Consider the following 19,572-nt stretch of genomic DNA (forward strand, 5'->3'; position numbering starts at 1 on the left):
TTGTTTTTGTTGGGAAGGTGGGTCTAGGGGAGAGAAGAGAGGAGAGGTTAGGATAATCAGATCAAAAGCTTAAAAAACCCAAACAAAACGCTAACAATCAGCAGCTCTCTGACACAAACTAACAGCTACAAGGATTTTGCTACACTATGTTCAAATTTACAACTACATTTCCCTTAGCTCATCTGTACCGTTAAGTATCTTCTTCTGGGAGTTGAGCTTCAAAATTCCAGGGCTCATTAAAATGACTGTGCCCCCCCGATTATTACTTAATGAGTGTGTTCTAAAAGAGAAACCACCTTGTGTCTCTTGAGGAAAAGTTTTGTGGGACCTCTTTTCCCACTTAAGAGCTAACGGCAGGCAGACAATAAGCCAAATATTTTGGAGTTGGGGGTGGGGAAGAGAACTTTCCCCCAGAGGAATCAAATTCAGTGCACTAATTTCCAAATACTTGAGCATCTGTGGGTTAAAGTACAGGATCTGAAAAATTTATAACCCATAAAGATTTTTTTCCCCCTGAAAATGTGCTCTTTGTGTATGTAAATATATATTTTTTAAATAGAAAAAAAAAATCTTTGAGTTTTAAATATTGTAGACCATACACTAAGCCACCCTTTTGAAGCAGAAAGATAAATAATGTCAATAAATAAATTATTAATATTGTAGTATCTGCCTCAAAAGATTCTATTCGGAAAAAAATAGAATGAACAACCTAGGCAAAATATAAATAAAATTAAAAGCGGGGCGGTGATGGGGGAGAGAACAAGATATGTCTGTTTCATCCTGGAAAATGTAGCAAATGCCAATGAAATCAGGGATATTTGAATAATAGAGCGCGCCCAAGACTATGTTAATTCCAGTTCTACTCGGTGGGAGTGGGGGAAGGGGTAGGCAGAGCGGGATGGAGTGGAAGCGGCATTCTAAATCGCCTAATAAGAGACACAGCAAGAGAGACAAGGTACACAGGTTTAGTTAAAAATGAACTCGATATGTTTAATAAAGCTTGGTATACCAAATCGCAGTACAAACATCACGTCACACACCCACACAACAGAATCCCATTATAAACCAAACCAAACTGCTCCTTCCAAACCTCTCCAAGGCCCAGGCCAATAAAAATAATATAATTTTTTAAAAAAAATAATATCATGGCGGCGGCAGCGGCAGCAAGGAAAAGAGGGAAGGGAGAACGGAAGGGAGGAAGGGTAAGAGGAGAGCTGGGGAAAGGTGGAGCCTAAAATCCAGTTGATATAAAAGCTCTAAAAGAGCCAGCCAATAATAATATCACAATGATACAAGTATTAAAAAAAAATAAAAAATAAATGATAGTGATAAAGCAGCCTACGCTGCCAAGGACAAAGATGGCCGCCCTTACTTCGACCATCAAAGATGGCGGACCTCAGTGTTGCCATCTCTCTCTCTCTCTCTCACACATACACGCATATACGCTCTCACTCTCTCATTCACTCTGCAAACATGGAAGATAAGTGTTGTTTTTGTTTTGTGTTTGTTATAATCTAGTAACCTTGATCGAATGAGTCCTCCGAAGAGTCACTGAATGAAGATCCAGTCTCCCGAAGCAGCAAGCAAAACTGCTGCTTGCTGCTTACGGCCTGTTTAGATTTCAGAGTTCTAGTGGCAGGCATGCCCCTCTTGGCTGGCTTGAGACCTCCACCTTGCTTGCTGCTCTTTTTGGCCCCTATGCTGTAGAGACTAGGTGGCCTCGCTTTGGAGCCAGATGGAGACTGCAAAGGCCACTCGTCCTTCAGGGATTCATCATCTTCTTCTGAGTCCGTATCTGCAGTCAAAGCAGTTTTTAAATAACATTAAGTCAATTAACTTTCTTGTCGCTTTTTTTTTTTATTGTCTTAAATTGTGACAGTTCAGTGCCCATGAAAATGAAAGACTGAAAACGCTTGCCAAAGTGGATCAGATGCTGTGCGGAGCCGATGCTGTGCAAGCTTCCCTTCAATGGCTCTGATGATGCACCTCGATACTAGCTGCCTATGGCAGTCCTAAGCCATCATTACTTTGTGATTTGGTATGCATGAACTGACATAAAATAAATAATAAAATAATAATAATAATTTAACAAGGCCTCTACACAGACCTTTCGGAAGTCAGCACTCTCTGTCCAGGACAAACTTTATAGATCTTTCCTTATTTTAAGCTAGAAGTTCTGAGCTGTTTTAGATTTAATCTAGGAATGGAAAAAACTCATTACATTTGTGAGAGCTAGCCTTTTCTCAAAATTTCATTCAATTAAGAGTATGCTGTACAGCAGACTCATTGTGTGCTGGGCAAAGGGGGTTCTGAAAAGCTCCAACCTTCTTAAAGCATTCGGCTTTGACAAATGCCAATGCCCAACTGCATAATGTTGGAAGCTGGGGGAGGGGAACCTTCTTAAATCACAAAGGGATTCGTTAGTGGTATTCTGCTGCTGACACTCTTACTATGGCATCCCTATTCCTTAGCAAAGAAATCTGCAAGAGAAGCACAGATATTCGTCCCCCAAACTGCTCCTGGAACTCCCCACCAATGTAAAAATCCAGTTTGATATTTGTAAAAACAACAAAAAAATCTCCAGTGCATACATCCATTCAAAACTGACTGGTGCCAAGAGTCAGACAGGATGCAGTAGTCTGTACTATAGGGTGATGAATATACCTAGCCCCGATCCTTATTTGTACATGAATCCAGACCCCATGCAGGTATTTTGACATAGCGAACCAGGAAACAATAGGGATAGCACACACCACATCTGCTGATTGGTGGATTGATCAGTCATTGTTCAACTGCATGGTGCAATACTTGGAGCGAGGCTTCCATTGTGAGCTATGTTGGAGTGACACTAAAGGGAGCGGCGCTTCTGGAGTTCTTCCTCAGTCTCCGCGATAAACTCTACTTTGGCTGGATTACTACGTTTTACACAGCTGACATTTTCCCACGGGCACCTAATGCCAAGATGTTGTCTAATATTTCCACACAGTATCTGATGAGTGGAGCAACAAAGTATTTGGTACCCAATGGAGCCAATAAAAGTGGATTTGAACCCTTACATCCCTACTCATGAATGCACCATTAATTCCAAAGTGTAATGAACACTATAGTGAGGACAGTTCCAACTGGTTAGAATCAGCATCTGCTTTCCACTCACAGTGCACCTCATGCATCATTCTTCATTTTAGGGTGTGGGGAATGTCTACGGGTCTCGAGTCTTTTTAAGACTATAGGTAATAGTCCATTACCACTTATCCTTCTCTGAGATAAGAAACCTACCAACCTCCTTGGTTATAGGCCAGTCTCTGACACACAGCAAAAGACACCTATGTACACTCATCCTGCCTTCAAATCTGTGTCATACCGAAGTGCAAAAATCTGGTGTGCAGTTCCTTGTTAAGGGGGAGGGGGAGGAGGAGATCACACGCTTTCTCTGAATATGGGGCTTCTGTGTCACCGCAGCAGAAGAATTCTATGCCCTGAATATAGCCACTGAATGTGGAACCATTTCACTCAGTGGGTGCTTAATTAATCACTGTGTTCCCCACACCAATTTAGAAAGGACACGAATTGACATGCACCATCATGTGAGTCTGCGTGCAATGAACGTTTATCAGACAGGAGGAGATACAGGCAAATGCTTCCCTGGAGTGCTGGTTTATAATTCCATGGGAAGGAATTTCAGTACCCAGCACTGGTGCAACTAGAGCAGACTATCTGCCTCACCTCTCCAGGCCAAGAGCCAAACTCCTCAGATATAACAATGCCATCTGCTCAAGCTCCTACTTCCATCAACTCATTACGCCTAATTCGGGGGAACCACTGGGATATTCCTGGCTCAGTAACATATTCCAGGGAAAACAAGCTGCTCAGTGGATAGTGCATCGTTGTCAGTAGGAGGCTGTAAGAGGCATTACCTTCTAGAGGCTATATAGCCGCTACCCCTTTACTTTGCCACTTCAATGGCCAATTTTATTTAACATGCTTATTTCGTTAGAGAACTGTTAGAATCTCCTTCTCCATTAGTGGGATCTCTAGCTACTGGTGTACCGGGATATACATCTGTCGTGCACATTCAACCCTACAAAGGTTTTAACACAGGACTTTGGTAGCTGCGTAACAGTAAAATAAATTTATTTTCAAACCTTAAAAAATTAAGCACACATGATTTTGACCGGCTCCCTAAGAAGTCCCCCAAACCTAGGAGGCTTCTGCCCCGCATCCCACCCAGACTTCTGTCTAAGCCATTAGAGACAGTGTCCCGCCCTAGCTTTTCTTATTTTTGGTAACATCTTTTCCCCTCTTCCAATGGCACCAGGTAGCAAGCAAAGGAAATTGAGAGCTGGTTGCTTTCCCAAACACTCTGCCCACCTCCCCTTTTCTCTAGACCCGTGATGACTACTTTTGCTTCTTATCCAACATAAAAGTGGACAGCAGCCAGACAATTAAGGCCAGCAGCAAAACAGTGAAGTCCTTGCCAGGGAATGAGCTGAAAGGGGAGGATTTATGAGAGTCTGGTGGCTAGGCTGGTTCCACCCTCATAGCTGACAGCACCCTGTCCCCTTTGGGCAGCAATGTTTGGCATGAGCATAGAACGTTGTTCACAGATGCACAGGGCTAGCTGTAGGTGTATTTATTCCCTAGGCAATTAACTAGTGCTGCCTGCCTCCTCCAAGCAGTTTTCTCACTCGTTGTTCCCTTTCTCCCACCAACCCAACCCCATCTTCAGTCTGTGGCCTTTTGTCTTCCAAAGGGTGTCCCTAGCTCCTCTTAGTTATATGCATGAGGAAACTTCCTTCCGAAGCCAGAATATTTTGCATCAGCTGCAGCGCTGCTTCAAAAAGGGGGAGCTGCAGACAACATAATAGATTCTGGGGTACAAATGAGACCTGATGATGCCTGGGGCAGACAGCTAGGCAGGAACACGGAAATGTGTTTAGAGGAGACCAGGGACCAAGTGGCCAGAAGGGACAAGCTTGTTAATGACTATAGTATTCTCAGTGCTATCCCAGCACCATCTTATATACGTTACCTGACAGCTGCCTCCTTAGCATACACCTACAGTCAACTCTACATTACCCCCTAAAAACAAGGCGACAAGTCAACTACTAGTCAACCCCTGGAGCAGAAACCCTGAAGATTGGTCTTGCAGATGGATGGAGAGCACATAACAGCAAAGAAAGCAGGGATATGTGGCAGGTGTAGCCCAAAAGAAGAGGAACATTCAGGACTTAGACAGTCCACAGCTCCAGATGCAAATAGTGTATTTCCTTGCTTTATAAAGTCAGCTGAACCTAATATAGGCAGAACAGCCAGCACAAGACTTGCAATATGCTCTCAGTGTCCTCTGCCTTTGGAACAAACGACACCTCATCCTCCCCACCACGATGCAAACTCACTCCAAACAAGCATCAAGAGTCTGCCCCGTCAGCTATACAGTCAGCTAAGGAGGAGGTGACTTTTTCACAGGAAAGCAAAATTAGATCCATCTCCAATCTACCTGAGATGCTGTCACTTAAAGGCTAAATGCTCCCACAAAGCCCAAGAACCATTCACAATAGAGAGGAACCAGAGGTTACTTACTATAGGAGTAGCTGCTAACTTCCGATATTGCTGGTGAATGGGAAACCTTCAGCTGACCTTTGACCTTTAACCCCACCTCCATCTTCTTCATTTTGGTGGCCATTTTGTTTTTACCTTCCTTGACACTTTTCAGCGCCAGGCTCAGGCTCTTGGCCAGGTTTCTCTTCTCATCCTTGCCTGGCAGGTGCTCGTGGGGAGACATATATCTGCTGCCGCCTCCACTAGTTTTCTGTTTCCCTCCAGAACAGTCTGCAAACTTGAAGGGGGATTTGAGCTTGTCCTGTTTGGTGAGAGACAGGGCCTTGTCAAGCTTGCTTGCCAGCTGCTCCTGATCTGACGCCATCTTCTTCTTCTTGATCTTCAGCTGCAGAGGAGGGAGAGAGAATGGCCACATATGAATACCTCCGAGCCTTGACTCTCCTGATGAACCTGACTTCAGTTCATTGGGCACTCCAAAACAACAAGGCCTAGAAAGGGACGACTTAACCCCTTTGTTGTCATAGCAGATGTGGCCTCCGCTGTCTCCTTCTCCCTCCACACAGTCTCCTTAGAGTTGACGTTCCAAGGGCATTTCCATGGGGATGTGCCACACACAGGGGGGTACAGAAAGTATGCTTTGCCCTGTGGTACCTCATACCAGGCATACCAAAATCTGAATTTTGAACCATCAAGGTACACTCAGGGCACGTATTCAAGCTTTATTCGACAGGCATGAGGGCCAAAATCTTACTTATTTTTTAAATGACAGCTGAGAGTCTTGGGTAATCACATGACTCCAGGATCGAGGCCTTTAAGAAAAACACCAAATATCATGAGACTCGTGATGCAATTGTGAAAGCTGGCAACGCTGTTATATTTTAACCATGTCTGTATTGCCTTGCTACTTCAAAAGATTTTTAATTTAGTCAATTAATAGCAGTAGTAATTAAAGTAACTGTGTAGGCAGCGATATTATACTGATTAGGTGTAATGGACTTTGCATTCGGTCTTGAGGAACACATTGCTCCAGCCGGAACACAAAGAACCTCCTGAGAGTGGTGCATACTCATATTATTTAGACAGGAGCACCTACAAGCTTCAGTTGAGATTGGGGACACCTTTTGCTAGGTCCACATACACATAGTCTGAGACGGCCTGTGCCACGAAGAGCATCCAATCTACACAGGCAAGACAGGCCAAGGGTGGGAGGGAAAATGGTGGCTCAGGGAGGTGAAGTGATATTGGGGATATCACACAACAAGGAAAGAGCAGAGCTAGGAACAGACTCCCAAAAGTCTCCAGAATTCCAAGCCAATGCCCCATCCATGAGACCATGCTGCCTCTTCCTTTAGAGCACAGCTTCCCCCCCACACACACACCCCAAACACACACACCACAAGAGTACTGACCTCATTTGAAAAGCTCGCTGCTGGATCATGTTCATCCCAGCTCTGGTTCCTCCCTTTCATTTTCCCACCACTGCTGTCTGCATCCTCGTCCTCCTCAGGGAGAGCCCCTTTGTGCCTCTTCTTCATCCCCTCGCCAGTCTCAGAGTCTTCAGACAGCAGCAAGGACTTGCTCAGTCTGCAAGCCAGGCAAAGGATTGGTCACTGAGATCGCCCTTCCCTCCTTGCACACCACTAGCAAACACTGAAGTGTGGTCCACTCCCCTGTTAAAGGCACTCGTGGGTCACCTGGGGCTATATCCTCAGCTTGGGTAAATCTACTGGCTTCAATGGAGCTACATCAATCTACACCAGCTGAGAATCTGTCCCATTGTCTGTTTAACAGACGTGCCAGTGAGCTCCCTTTGCATTCTCTGGAATATCAGCACAAGCCAGAGATCTGTATGCCTGTGAAGGGTAGAACCCACTCACTGGGCTGGATAACACGCTGGAAAAAAGCTGCAGAGAATCATCTGCTCTGGTTAGGACCAGGAGGGGAAGAATGGATGAGACAACCATTTGGTCTTTTCCCACCTCTAATTTTTAAGATTCTGTAGATCTAAGGAGACTCCCATTTCACAGGACTTGAAAGATGTTGTACTGGCTGCATCCAGATTGAGGTGCTGGCTCTTGAGCACGTGGGAGATGAACATTTTAGCAAGGAGTAGACAGCAAAGCAGAGATAAAAACTAACTTAAAAGAGGGGGGGGAGGGAACGTCTCAGGCTGAGAGACTAACTAGTATACAGAATCGTTAATCCACTTTTCCTAGACTGTCCCTCTCTAAAGGTAACTTGCAGTCTGATTCTTCAATCTCTTTCCAAGCTCTGGGGGGGCAAGGAGAGGGGAAAGAGTAGGTGAGACAAGAAGGACAGGTCTCTTTGCTCCCCATCTGGTTTCAGCAGTTAGCTGATGAATGGAGATGGAGAGGTGAGTAAATGGTTAAAGAGTCACTGCCAAGCCTTCATGAAACTACCCTGCACGCTGTCTGTAGTTCCCTATCATTGCCAATTACCACCTAAAGATTTAGAGGCAAAAAAACCTGCCTCCTTCCTACTAAGCCTGCTGATCCAGCTCGTGGCTGCCATGTCTATGAAATCACTGATGCCGCAGAGCGTCCTCATTTCCCAGAAGTAGTAAACGGCAGCTTTGTCCCCACCTCACTTCCCCTGCTAACCCCAACCCAAAACCAAACCAACACCACTTTCCAGGATCAGGCTAGCTGAAGCCAGTTGCATGCATGGCTTAGCTTCTAGGGCAAGGCTTCCACACAGTTCCCATGACAACTGGCCCCAATGGAAATGCACGCACAAGAAAATTCCAGACAGCTGTGGACATCCCAAGCCTTTCCAACCTTCAAAGCCCAGAAGCAAAATACTAAGGAGGCAGATTTTCAAAGGCATGTGAAAGTCGATGGGAGTTAGGCACCTGACACCCCTTTGTGCCTTTGAAAATACCTTCTCAAGACAATGCAGAGCTTGGGAAGCCAGCTCATGCCGAGCCACCACTGTGAGAGACTCAACCAGTGACAATAGGTGGGGCAGAGAAATATGGTTAATGGGGCTTTGCGCAAGGTGTCCAAATAAACCTGTTGGGCTTGCAAAGAGTGGGCACCACAGGAGAGGGTGATTCTGACACCAGGAAAGAGAGCACCCAGGCCAAACCATTTCCCACTGACTAGGGGCCAAGGAAGACAGCAGAAGCCCAGGAGAAAAGCCCCAGGAAGCGAATGCCGCAGAACAGAAGTCATTCGGATTCGTGAAAATCATTTGCGTCACTATAGATTGACGTTCATTGGATTGCAGTGGCGCCTGGATGGCCACAGGTGCTAGTCACTGTACAGCATACAAAGACACAGCCCCTGCCTCGGGCAGCTCCTCTCCCTGTCCGCCTGCCCCACTCTTCACCTGGCTCAGCGTTCCACAGAACCTTTCCATCGCCTGCTTGCTCTGCGCCATCAGGGGCCTCCTCCCCGAGAGGCACCAGACAGACACTACCAACGTGACGCCAGGCCAGCCCTCCTGCTACAGCAACAGGCGCACGCCGCACAGGGGGCTAGATGCACACTTCTACCACAACGCCACACAGTGACCCTGCTGCCATAGACGCGCCCTGCCAGCACAACACCACGCAGGGACCCCCCGCTGCATCCGAAACGCCGTCCCCGGGTCGGACGTGGTGCAACAACCCTGACATTCCCATCTTCCCCGTGTTCCAGCCTTACTTTCCGCTCTTGCTGTCACTCTTCCCTCTCTCCTTAGGGGGCAACAGAGTGCTTGATCCATGCTTCCTCTTCCTGGGCCTTCCAGGGCCTCTTCTTGTCAAGCTTCTACTTTTCTCGTCATGCTTTTCCCTTTAAAAAAACCACACGCTTGACTGTTAGCCAAGGCAACAGCAAAATAAAACGAAATCCATTACACCACCAAAAGCCAACCCAGAACCGTTGTCTGGCACCAAACTGCTAAGCTGAGCCGTGAAATCCAAGGTTCACTAACAGGGTCGCCCATTGACCACCAGTACCCGAGACTCCAACCATGCCCAGCTGCATTCATCGGTGGTCGGTTTGCCTTTTTACTAGCCTAGGAGCGCTTTGCAAAGCTTTGGCAGATGCATCATTGGAGGGGAGGTGGGGGAAAGAGAATGTTCTCCTGGACCCGGAGGCAGAGAAGTTGCCCAGCCAAAAAAAAAAAGCTCTGTGTGACTTACTCGGAGTCTCTGCGCCGCTGCAGCTTTACTAGCTCCCTCTGCTTCTCCTTGTAGCGCCGCTGCAGCTCTGCCAGCCTCATCCTGTAGTCCAGCTCCATAGCATCCATGTTCTCAATGGCAGACTTGATGGAATACATCTAGGGAAGGTGAGACAGGCAGAGGTGGTAAGGGGAATCAGGGATTCAGATGCCAGCCACAAGACTAGAACAGGTGTGTTATTGCTTCCCAATCCAACGGCTCAGCAAGGGACAAGATGTCCCACTGGTACAATCATTTAGACAGCTAGTGGCATATTACCTGCAGAAGGGAAAGAATCTACCTCATTTTATCACTGGCAGGAGAGTCATATTTCAAAAGGAGGCTGCATACTAACCTTCGAAGGAAGGAGCTTTAACAAGCTATCTGACTAGCCAGGTTGCTTCGTAGCAGTGCTCTGTACTATCATGTGGAGACACTGGTGAAATTCCTACTCTCCAGGTGAGTAGGAGCTGCAAGCCCGGCAGAGGCAGTTTGGCCAGCCCCTGGAAGCAAGGGGTCACCACTGCTGAGCAGCGAGTCCCTCCCAGTTGATAAAGGGGCAGAATAGACAGGATCTAAACTGAGCCACTTTTCCATCCTCCTTGGTTGGAAAGGTGCTGAGTGCAATGTAGGGCCTGGAGGTGGGGTGCCCTCCTCCGCTCCAGGGCACAACTCTAGAGTCATTTCAAACCAGTTGATTTTTGTGTGTGTGCGTGTGTGTGTGGTTTAATATAATAATATTAAATGTTTCAGGGCAGATGAATGAGCGACTTCAGAAAAGTGACCCTAAGGTCAAGCCTCTCAGCTAGGGTAGGATTTGCAGGTCAGGTACGAGTGCAGAGGTTCACACACATTCAGCAATTTATCACTTTGTGCCAGAGATTTTAGGCTCCTGTTCTACTAGGAGATATTGTGGCACCAATGACAGCCTCTATTTTTTTTTTTAATTCTTAAGTGAGAAGGCCAGAGGGCTGAATAAACCAATGAACTCTTTCTCCTCTATGTCAGATTTAAATACGGCTCAAAACACAACCAACCTTAAAGCGTGTAGCTACCATTTGCTGAGGAAATGCCCTTGGGCGTTCTGCCTCTAACCCTAACCTTCTGGTGTTAAAGAATCTGCAACTCCATCTCCAGGGAAGGGAAGCCTGCCACCATCTTTGTTTATCCCCACAGCCAAAGAAATAGCATAAGAGCTTCTCCTGCTGGCTTTGTATTACAAATACTGTCTCCAAAGCTGTGCCCCTCCCTGCTGAGATCAATGATGCTGACACACAAACAAGGAATGAAATTAAATCATGCCACATTGACTTTTGCTCAGCTACAAACACAGGAGGGTTGGGGGGAAGGTCAAGGTTTGCCAGACTGAGAAGGAGAAAGCCAATAGGGAAATACAACATTACGTGAATGATGAATGGCGAGAGGAGGAACATTTAGGCAGGTTCACAATGTCCTGTCAAGCTAGGCAGGAAGAGCTACTTACCGGTTCATCTTTTTTTTGCATCCAGCTGTACTTTTTGTTGGGATTCAATTCTCGAGGCAACCGGATGGTTTTCAGACTCTCCATAAAGGGGGCTGACAGAACCTCCATTAGCACATGGGTGCTGGCAGCTAGCAAGCTCTCCAGCGTCGGTCGGACCAGGCAGCTCTCTGGACCTGCTTAGGAGAAAGTTCAGGATTTAGCATTCAGTGAGGGCAAGTGCACATCTCCCATAGGCCTCAAAGAGATCAACAACCTCTTCTCTGCCGTAGCAGTTCTTCAGCTGTCTCAGTGCAACCCTGACCTACCCCTGAGATCTAGCCTGTTACAACCCACTCGCAGGATACTCAGAAAGGAGGCTCAGTTTCCCCTCTCCCCGGAAGCTACTGGAGGCAAGATCCCCACTGGAATCTCTCTGCAACGAGCCCATTGTGCAGAAGACTGAATGGCTGCAGAATCCGTTGATGCCAATAGGACGCTAATCTGGCAGCACCGAGAGCATATGGGTGAAGTGCACCTTCACTTTTATACCATTTAGTCTCCATATTGTAACCTGTGCAGATACAGGGAAGAACAGTACAGACACCACCCACATCTGAGCCTCTTGGAGCAGGACTCCCAACTCAGTCTAGAGCATCAACAATAAAGGAAGCTCATGCCAGGAACATTGTGGAGTTGCTAGCCATGACACCACAGTTAAGGCTGAGGACAGATATACATCACACGCCTACCCAGAGGAGATTCTGTGTATGGAGGCAGCACTAGCTGCTCTGGCAGACCCAGGTCCCCAGTCTCTGCATGGATAGGAGACAAAATGCACTTTCCAAACTCACTTTGAATTTCCTGCTTCCTCTTCTCCAGTTCCAGCTCTGCTATTTCACTCAGCAGAGTGATCCCTTGCAGAAAGGAGTGCTCCAGGGACAGGCCGGGCGACACCTCCAGGTTTACCTGGGCTTGCGTTATGCCATTGCCAGTTGTCAACAAGGAACAAGCCTGAGGCAGCTCTGTGGCAGCCACTAAGGCATTCATGCCAGCCAGTGGGTCATCTGGCTTGATGTCCAGAGCTGGGATTTGACAGGATATTGCCTCATCTGCGTACGAGGAGATCTCCGACCTCTGCCGCCCCTCATCTGAAGGCAGGCTAGGAAACTCTCCCCCCTGGGGCAAGTCACTGCTCTGCAGTTCCATGGCTAGAGAAGGCTCCTCTCTCTGGGGTGCCAGGTCCAGCCCAGGCTGCTCACTATCCGGGTGTGGTACTGAGTCATCGTAGTCCATATGCACAGAACAGGTTTCCACCCTGCTCCCAGCTTCAGTCGCAGTCTCCGTTTCTGCAGGGCAGGCTGCAACCTGGTACGCTTGTTGACAGTTCTGGAGGGCCTCTTGCTCCTGCCCCAAAGCTCTCAGAGCTTCACCCTGCAACAGGAGGTTGCAACTGTTCATATTCTGTCCTGGGACAGCACTGGAGGCGGCCACGTTCAGAGCCTCTATGTCCTGCTCGCAGAGAGCTCCCTGGCTTTCGTCCAGTTCTACTTCCGTTTTCACCCGGTCTTCCAAGGACTCCTCTTCTGCCGTGGCCTGAATAGGCTCTAGCATTTTGGATGGAGACAGGCGGATGGGTTTGACCTCTGGAGAAAGCTCCATGTGTTCTGACCCTTCTGCAGGCAGTGGGACATCAGGAGCCAGGCCATCCGCGTCAGAGGCTGCGGTAGGCTGAAGGAGGTAGGGATAATGTCGTCCGAAGGAGGCAGGAAGCGACTGGAATGGATATCCCGGTGGAATCTCTGCAAGAGACCCAAAGGAATACGATACACAGTGACTGGTGCCAATGGGGCTCATCCCCCGGGGCAGGTTCTCGATTACTCAACTTCACCCTTGCCAACCTCTATCCCTTCTTAGTGGCTGCTGCTTGCTGAACTTTCTTTCTGCCCAAGATGTCACTCTCCACCCAGGATGCAAGACCAAAAGATTCACCTAACCCATTCCTGGGGCGAGGGGAGACTTCAGCCTTCACTCCGTCCATGCTGGGATCCTCCCTACTGTTCCCCCAATAGACTGCAACCTTGAGGAACTAACCCCTCCCAAGGAAAGACGAGAACACAAGATACAGGACCACGGCTCAAGGCTTTGCCACAGTGCCGTGTCACACATCAGTCCTAGCACTACACTTGTCAAAGTGCTGATTGGTCCTTTCACATTAGTCCTTCCTTTAAAAAGGCCCTACCTGGTCTTCTCTTGGGGAGGGTTTGAGGCAGGAAAGAGCCAAGGAGAGGAAGAAAGAAAGCGAGCCAGGCACAAACAGAAGGGAGCGCTTCCAAAGCAGGCCTCTCTTACCTGGGAACAAAGCCTGGAATGGACTGGGAGCCTCTTTTTCCAGTTCCAAGTCTTTCTTCTCCACGTTCTCAGGTACCTCTTCTTTTGGAGGGATGGCAGGGGCAGGGGGTGGAGAAGCAGGGGGCGGGCTGGAAGGGTGGGAGCTTGGGGTGGCAGGATAAGAGTAGGCCGGCTGCGTAGGTGGTTCCTCCATCTTTTTGATAACCTCAGCTTTGAGCACAGATACAGGCGAGGCCCTGGGAGACAGGGGAGGTGGACTCACAGCCTTGCTGTAGGAAGTGGAGGTGCTAGGAGACAGAACAGGAGGCTTTCGGTGCAGCAGCCCTGACGTGGACGAGGAAAGGCCTGATTTCGCATTGTCCAGGCTCCGTTTAGTAACCTTCTCTTCCATGTCTGCTCGCTGCTCATTTACTTTTAACCTCTCCTGTTGCAAAAAACAGACGGGTGTCAAGAGAGGATGTTTCTTAGGGTATAAGGTTAGAATCTACAAAGCATAAAAGGTCCTACAAGACTAAACAAGATCAGAAGCAAGATTTCCTATAAAAGTAAGTCTGCACAGTCAGAGATGGAGATGCAGGAACAGGACCTGGGAATGGGGTTCTCTGCAAAAGGCAGGTGGAAGGTCTGGCAGGAGATACTTGCAGAGACCAGAGGTAAATGCTTTAACAGGAAGAGGTTTTTAGGAGAGGCCAGGCAGCAGGTCTGTGTTGCCAGCTCTTGTGATTTTTATCATGAACCTTGTGACACGTTTTTCTTAAAGCACCTGGAGTGACACAAATATGTGAGAATCTCAGCTTTCATTTAAAAACAAAAAGGAAGTTTCTATTGTTAAAAAGTCTTAATTTGGAAAACATGCCCCGTAAAAGTTCAAAAACAAGGAGGAAACTAAAAAAAGCCCCCAAGCATATTTTTTATAAAAAATCTCATGACTTATAAGCCAATCTTATGACTTCTGGGGCCTGACTCGTGATTTTTGAACCCTTGGGCTTGGCAATACTGGTCGTGAATCTCAGGAAGGAACTATCCAGGCTATGAAAGCCTTGTTTAGAGCACAGTCAACACTGGCGCATTTTGTAAAATGACAATCTGAACTTCTGTTGCTGCGAGAAGCAGTACTGGCTGGTGAGCTGACTCCTGGGCTTACATGGCCCCAACCCAAAACCCTGCATCCAAACACCTCCACCTTCAGGGGTGTTCAAAAGCTGAACTTGGCTCTTTAGAACATACCAAATGCCCCCAGAACTTGCGGTTTCCTTAGGGACTGGGAATTACTAAGGAGATCTCTTCCTCTGAATGCTGGGGGGACACACACAAAGCAGGCAGGTCGCTGATGTTTGCTCTCCCAAGAACATAAAGGCTGATCCACTTTAAAACAGGGGAGTCCCCCCTGCTTGCCATAGCCCTTAGAACATACCACCAGCTGCGCATTCCTCTGGAGCTCCATGGCATGGGCAGCTTGCTGTTGCAGGATGTACAACTCGTGCTGCCGGAGCAGTTGCTGATGAGACAGCAGCTGGAGCTGGTGAGCATGCTGGAGGGTGCTTCTTGTAGGAGGGTACATCGCAGGCCAGAGAGGGGGTGTCCGGTCCATCAGTTCAGCTAGGGAACATGGGAAGACACAAAGGCAATGACAACCATGCTGTTAAAACAGACAGAACCTGAGTGTGTGGAGCTGCGATAGAGGTGGGTTTAATATTTGCTGTAGATTTATGTTGTGCTCCCTTCCCAGATTGCATGGTGATTAATTTAATAGCACACAGAAATGCAAGTAACTCTCCCTCATTAATTCTCCTCTCACACATGCTTCTCTGCACCCCACCACATCTAGGCAATACCCAACAAGAGGGTCTTGGCCCTGCCGGAAAGGCCAGTAAACCTAGTCTGGGTCGGACCCGTGGGGCAAAGGAAGTTCCATAGTTGAGCCTCCTACTCTTGAAGGCTGCATGGCGCCATCACACTTGCATTTAAATCTAGCAACTGTTAGCTTGAATGTCCCCAGCTGACCTCAACTATAGTCTCTCAGACAGCCAGGCCCCAAGTCTCATAGGGCTTTACAAGAGATGATAAGGAAGCCAGTGCTGCAGTTGAAGAACTGGTGTAACATATTTGCAACTGCTGAAATAATTTAACAAGCAGACAGCTGAATCCCAACCTGGCTGTAGCTTTACAACCTCTACAGAACACTGCCAGACGCAGCACTGGTGGCAAATCTTTTCCCAGGCTCTGCAGCAGCCTCTGGGACAGGTATTTTTCCCAGTTCCCAAGCTATTATCAAGGGAGCTTGTGGAATCCCCATCATCACTGGAAGTTTTTAAGAGCAGGTTGGACAAACACCTGTCAGGGATGGTCTAGGCATATTTGATCCAGCCTCAGTGCAGAGGGCTGGACTAGATGACCTCTTGAGGTCCCTTTCAGCCCTACATTTCTATTATTCTATGGTCCACAGATCTCCAACAGCCTGCAAAGCCCATCCTGCTTGGCCACAGAATGGACCATTTTCAGAACTGAGCAACAGGAGACTGTCAAGCTGGGAAAGGAGATGGTCTACAAGGCTTGCACAAAGCTGTCCAAAGAATTAATAGCCGGAGAGCTACCTCCACACTGCCCATCAACATACCAGTGCCACACAGCTTCACCACCAGTGCCCCTGTCTCAACAAAAACACATATCTTGCCCTAGAATTTTATTCTTGAAAAACTTACTATGGGGAGGTGCCAGAGAGCTCCTTCTGGACAGACATCTACCATTTGAGCCTCGAGTGAAAGTTCTGAACTCCAGTATCTCTTACTACTGGACGTATACACTCATGGTCTGTTACCATGGATAGACCACATCCCTTGTTCTATCCCTTGAGCTTTGGGTTATTTTCCTTCAAGACAGGACCCCTGAATCATCCTCTTTGTGTGCTTACCGAAGTGTGGCAGGTGCTCACTGGGGATCACAACTAGCTGCCCGGACTGAGGATCTCTGGCAAACTGGTAGGCAGAAGGGATAGCACCTCCCATGCTAGGGGGGAAGCCTGGAGTCATGCCTTGATGCAAGGATGGGTGGCCTAGTCCTAGAAGGAGAATCATCATCAAAACTTAGGTCAGACAATCAACGAGGGCTCCTGTAGACATTCATGCCCTGGATATCATCAAATGAGGGGACAAGGAGAGAGAAGAGACATTGGACTATCCAGCTGCCCACAGGGACTCAGATGTATAGCACCTACAGGTGCACTTGATACTGCAGGTTATTTTCAGAGGGGTCTTTTAAAAAAAACATCCCTCTTGAAATCAGGGCGGTGCCACTAATCACCATGGTCAGTCACAGCAACCCTGTTCCTCTTACTCTTATGGGTAAATCAAGAGCTTCACACAACCCTCCCTCTCCCAGAAAGACTCACCATAGGGATGGCCAGCTAGCCACATGGAAGGGCTGCCTGTCCTGGGTAACCACGGGTGAGCTGCCAAATGTGAAGCCGGGTCGGCAGACCAGCGCCCTGAGCCAGTCAGGGCTGGCCCGCCTGTCACCATGAGGTTGGAGTTCAAACCGTTTGTGGCACAGCTGGAGGGGTGCAGCCGGGCAAAGTCTGCCAGCTCCTTGCTTTCTCTGGTCATTAGGGGGGTAAAAACAGAAGAGTTAGAGTCAATCTTCGTGGTGGGCATGTTGCGTGGCTAAAGGAACAGACTGAGAAGCACAAGGGATGTCAATTAGCGATGAACCAGAGCACTGGGGAAGGAGGAGGAGGAGAGTGGATCTGGAGATTACGGGAACCCCCAAGAATCAGTCTTCAAAGTATGGATGAGAGATGCAAAGAGAGATCAGTAGGACACATACAGTGCCCAGGGCTCCCTTAGAATAAAGAGGAAGGTTAATAGGCTCAGCCAGCATTCCCTGCGCTGGTCCTGTTCCGCTGTCAACCCAAAGCTGTCTCTCTCCATCTTGCCTCTCATTTGCAGCAGCTATGGGTTTGCACCAAGGTCTGGTGGAGTTTCAGTCCTTGCAGGGCAGTTTGAAAGGATCGTTGTGTGTGCAGATTTGGGCAGCTCCGGACACACACCCAATGGCTGCAGGTTTGGATGCACTCTAAGTCCCCCTCCACACTCCCAATTCCCAGCCTTCTCAAGGTCTGGTCTTTGTCCTTGGGGTCCTAAAGTCCAGTGCTCCCTGCCGAGCCAGGGGGGAGCTGCACCAGAAGTGCTGACTCCGCTCAAACGTGGGTATCTGCCACACTGCTGGTTAAATCCGTGACTTCACTCAAGAGGGTAAATGCCCAGGCACTCAAGCACAATTCGCTAGGTGCATCCCCAAGCCCATGTGCTCCGCAAGACGGACTAGTTCACACCTGAAGGAGCAAAACACAGAACCTCACCTGAGTAGCTTCTCCTGATCTCGCTCCAAACGCCCTGCCAGGAAGTGACTGTCCCTCTGGCGGGAGCGGTCATCCCCACAGTCCTCATCTGAGCGGCCATGCCCTAAGACACAAACCATCAGCAATTAACACAGGTGCTGTCCCTGAAAAGACAAGCAGCTCTCTTCCAGTCTGAGACGTGCCAAGTAGTCTCCCCTCTGCACCTGTGTTTCAAGGGCTATCGTCCCCATCTAGTATCTCCAAAGGGCTGCAGCTCTAAGCCCTCCAAGTAGTTCATAAAATCAGCTAGAGTGAAGGGACTGGGAGCAGGGACTTAGTGTATCTTGATCATGTCTCTGATCAACAGACACATTTATCTAAATGGGGAGTCTGGGGCTTGGGGATTATTTTCGCATACTATTCCTGTCCCAGTCCTGTGTGGTTTGAAATATGTACTTTCAAGCAACTGAATTTAGCGAAGTTCATCCCCTGAGCTCTCCCGCTATAATCGTCTGCCAAGGTAAACGAGAAAGGAGGTAAGACCAAGAAGAACTGATTTTTAAAGACAAAGTCCAGACTGCACTTCGTTCTATACGATCTGCACAAACCCTACAACATCTGTGTGAACTACAGCCGCCATCCTGGGGTCAGGTTCTTTGGCCTGGCCTGTACAGGCGTTCACACCAGATGATCCTAATGGTCCGTTTTGGCCTTACAGTTTATAAATCTATGACCTTACGCACACACTCACTCTAATAAAAGCATTCTGTGCCCAACACCATGGGCAGGGGGAGAGAGCTAGGACACGGACACTCCAGAAAAGCAATAGGCATCAGAGAAGCAACAGCCTTGATCTGTTAGCATAGAGCTCTTGTCTCTGCACAGAATCCAAGTGACATGAAAGGGACTCTGCCCAGACCAGGGCCGGCTCTACTGTTTTTGCCGTCCCAAGCAGTGCACCAAACTGCTGCTGCGGATGGCGGGGGCAGTCCGTGTGCCGTTAAGAGTGGCTCACGCGTTTCCGTGGAGGCTGAAGACAGAAGCTGCGCCGACGCCGGACAGCTGGACATAGAAGCTGCTGCCGAATTGCCGCCACTGTGGAAACGCGCGTGCCGCCCTAACGGCACACGGATTGCTCCCACCATCCGCAGCAGCAATTCACGCGCTGCTTGGGGGCAAAAACACAGAGACTGCCACCCCTTGCAGATTGCCGCCCCAAGCACCTGCTTGGGATGCTGGTGCCTGGAGCCAGCTCTGGCCCAGACACAGGAAGGTGTTGCAGCTCTAGGGCCTGGGATAAGACAGCAAGATCCAATGAGGGACTGGGCACTTACACGGATACCAAGAGTACCCAGAGTTCGAACTGCAAGTGCAAACAAATTGCTAGGGAAAGATAACCACCTCCTGCTTCAAGGTGTTCGACAATCTCTGTTAGGGATTAGGACGAGACCTTCATGGGGAGCAGACTATCCTGCTCTACTGTGGCGATTCTTGCACCTTCCTCTGACGGAGACAGGAAACTAGATGGACCTTGGGGGTGATCCAGTCTGACAATTCCTACGTCCCAAGGGTATTTTCAGCTCAGGTTGCCTTATATTTTCCTCATCATTTTCTAAAGCCTTTGCCTAGGCCTCTTATCCCCACCCCTACCCTGCGCTCTCACTAACACACTTCATTATTGCCCTTGCCTAGTACTTT

General features: G+C 48.5%; 1 protein-coding gene across 12 annotated transcripts in view; it reads right to left on the reverse strand.

Moving 5' to 3' along the window:
* The window catches only part of TNRC18 (trinucleotide repeat containing 18), a 91,034-nt gene that overhangs the window by 24,615 nt on the left and 46,847 nt on the right, over window positions 1-19,572 (reverse strand). For 9 of the 12 annotated variants that reach the window (XM_030576801.1, XM_030576812.1, XM_030576808.1 and 6 more), the window contains 12 exons: window positions 17,896-17,998; window positions 16,927-17,132; window positions 16,450-16,596; window positions 14,953-15,137; window positions 13,539-13,962; window positions 12,041-12,988; window positions 11,211-11,386; window positions 9,710-9,846; window positions 9,228-9,356; window positions 6,969-7,143; window positions 5,581-5,944; window positions 1,523-1,795 (listed from right to left, as the gene is read on the reverse strand). In XM_030576801.1, coding sequence (XP_030432661.1) covers window positions 1,523-1,795; window positions 5,581-5,944; window positions 6,969-7,143; window positions 9,228-9,356; window positions 9,710-9,846; window positions 11,211-11,386; window positions 12,041-12,988; window positions 13,539-13,962; window positions 14,953-15,137; window positions 16,450-16,596; window positions 16,927-17,132; window positions 17,896-17,998 — 3,267 coding nt within the window. The remainder of the gene's footprint in view (window positions 1-1,522; window positions 1,796-5,580; window positions 5,945-6,968; window positions 7,144-9,227; window positions 9,357-9,709; window positions 9,847-11,210; window positions 11,387-12,040; window positions 12,989-13,538; window positions 13,963-14,952; window positions 15,138-16,449; window positions 16,597-16,926; window positions 17,133-17,895; window positions 17,999-19,572) is intronic. The other 3 variants (XM_030576806.1, XM_030576805.1, XM_030576807.1) reach the window with 2 other exon arrangements.

The sequence above is a fragment of the Gopherus evgoodei genome, chromosome 10, assembly GCF_007399415.2.
Source record: "Gopherus evgoodei ecotype Sinaloan lineage chromosome 10, rGopEvg1_v1.p, whole genome shotgun sequence".
NCBI classification, from domain to species: domain Eukaryota; kingdom Metazoa; phylum Chordata; order Testudines; family Testudinidae; genus Gopherus; species Gopherus evgoodei.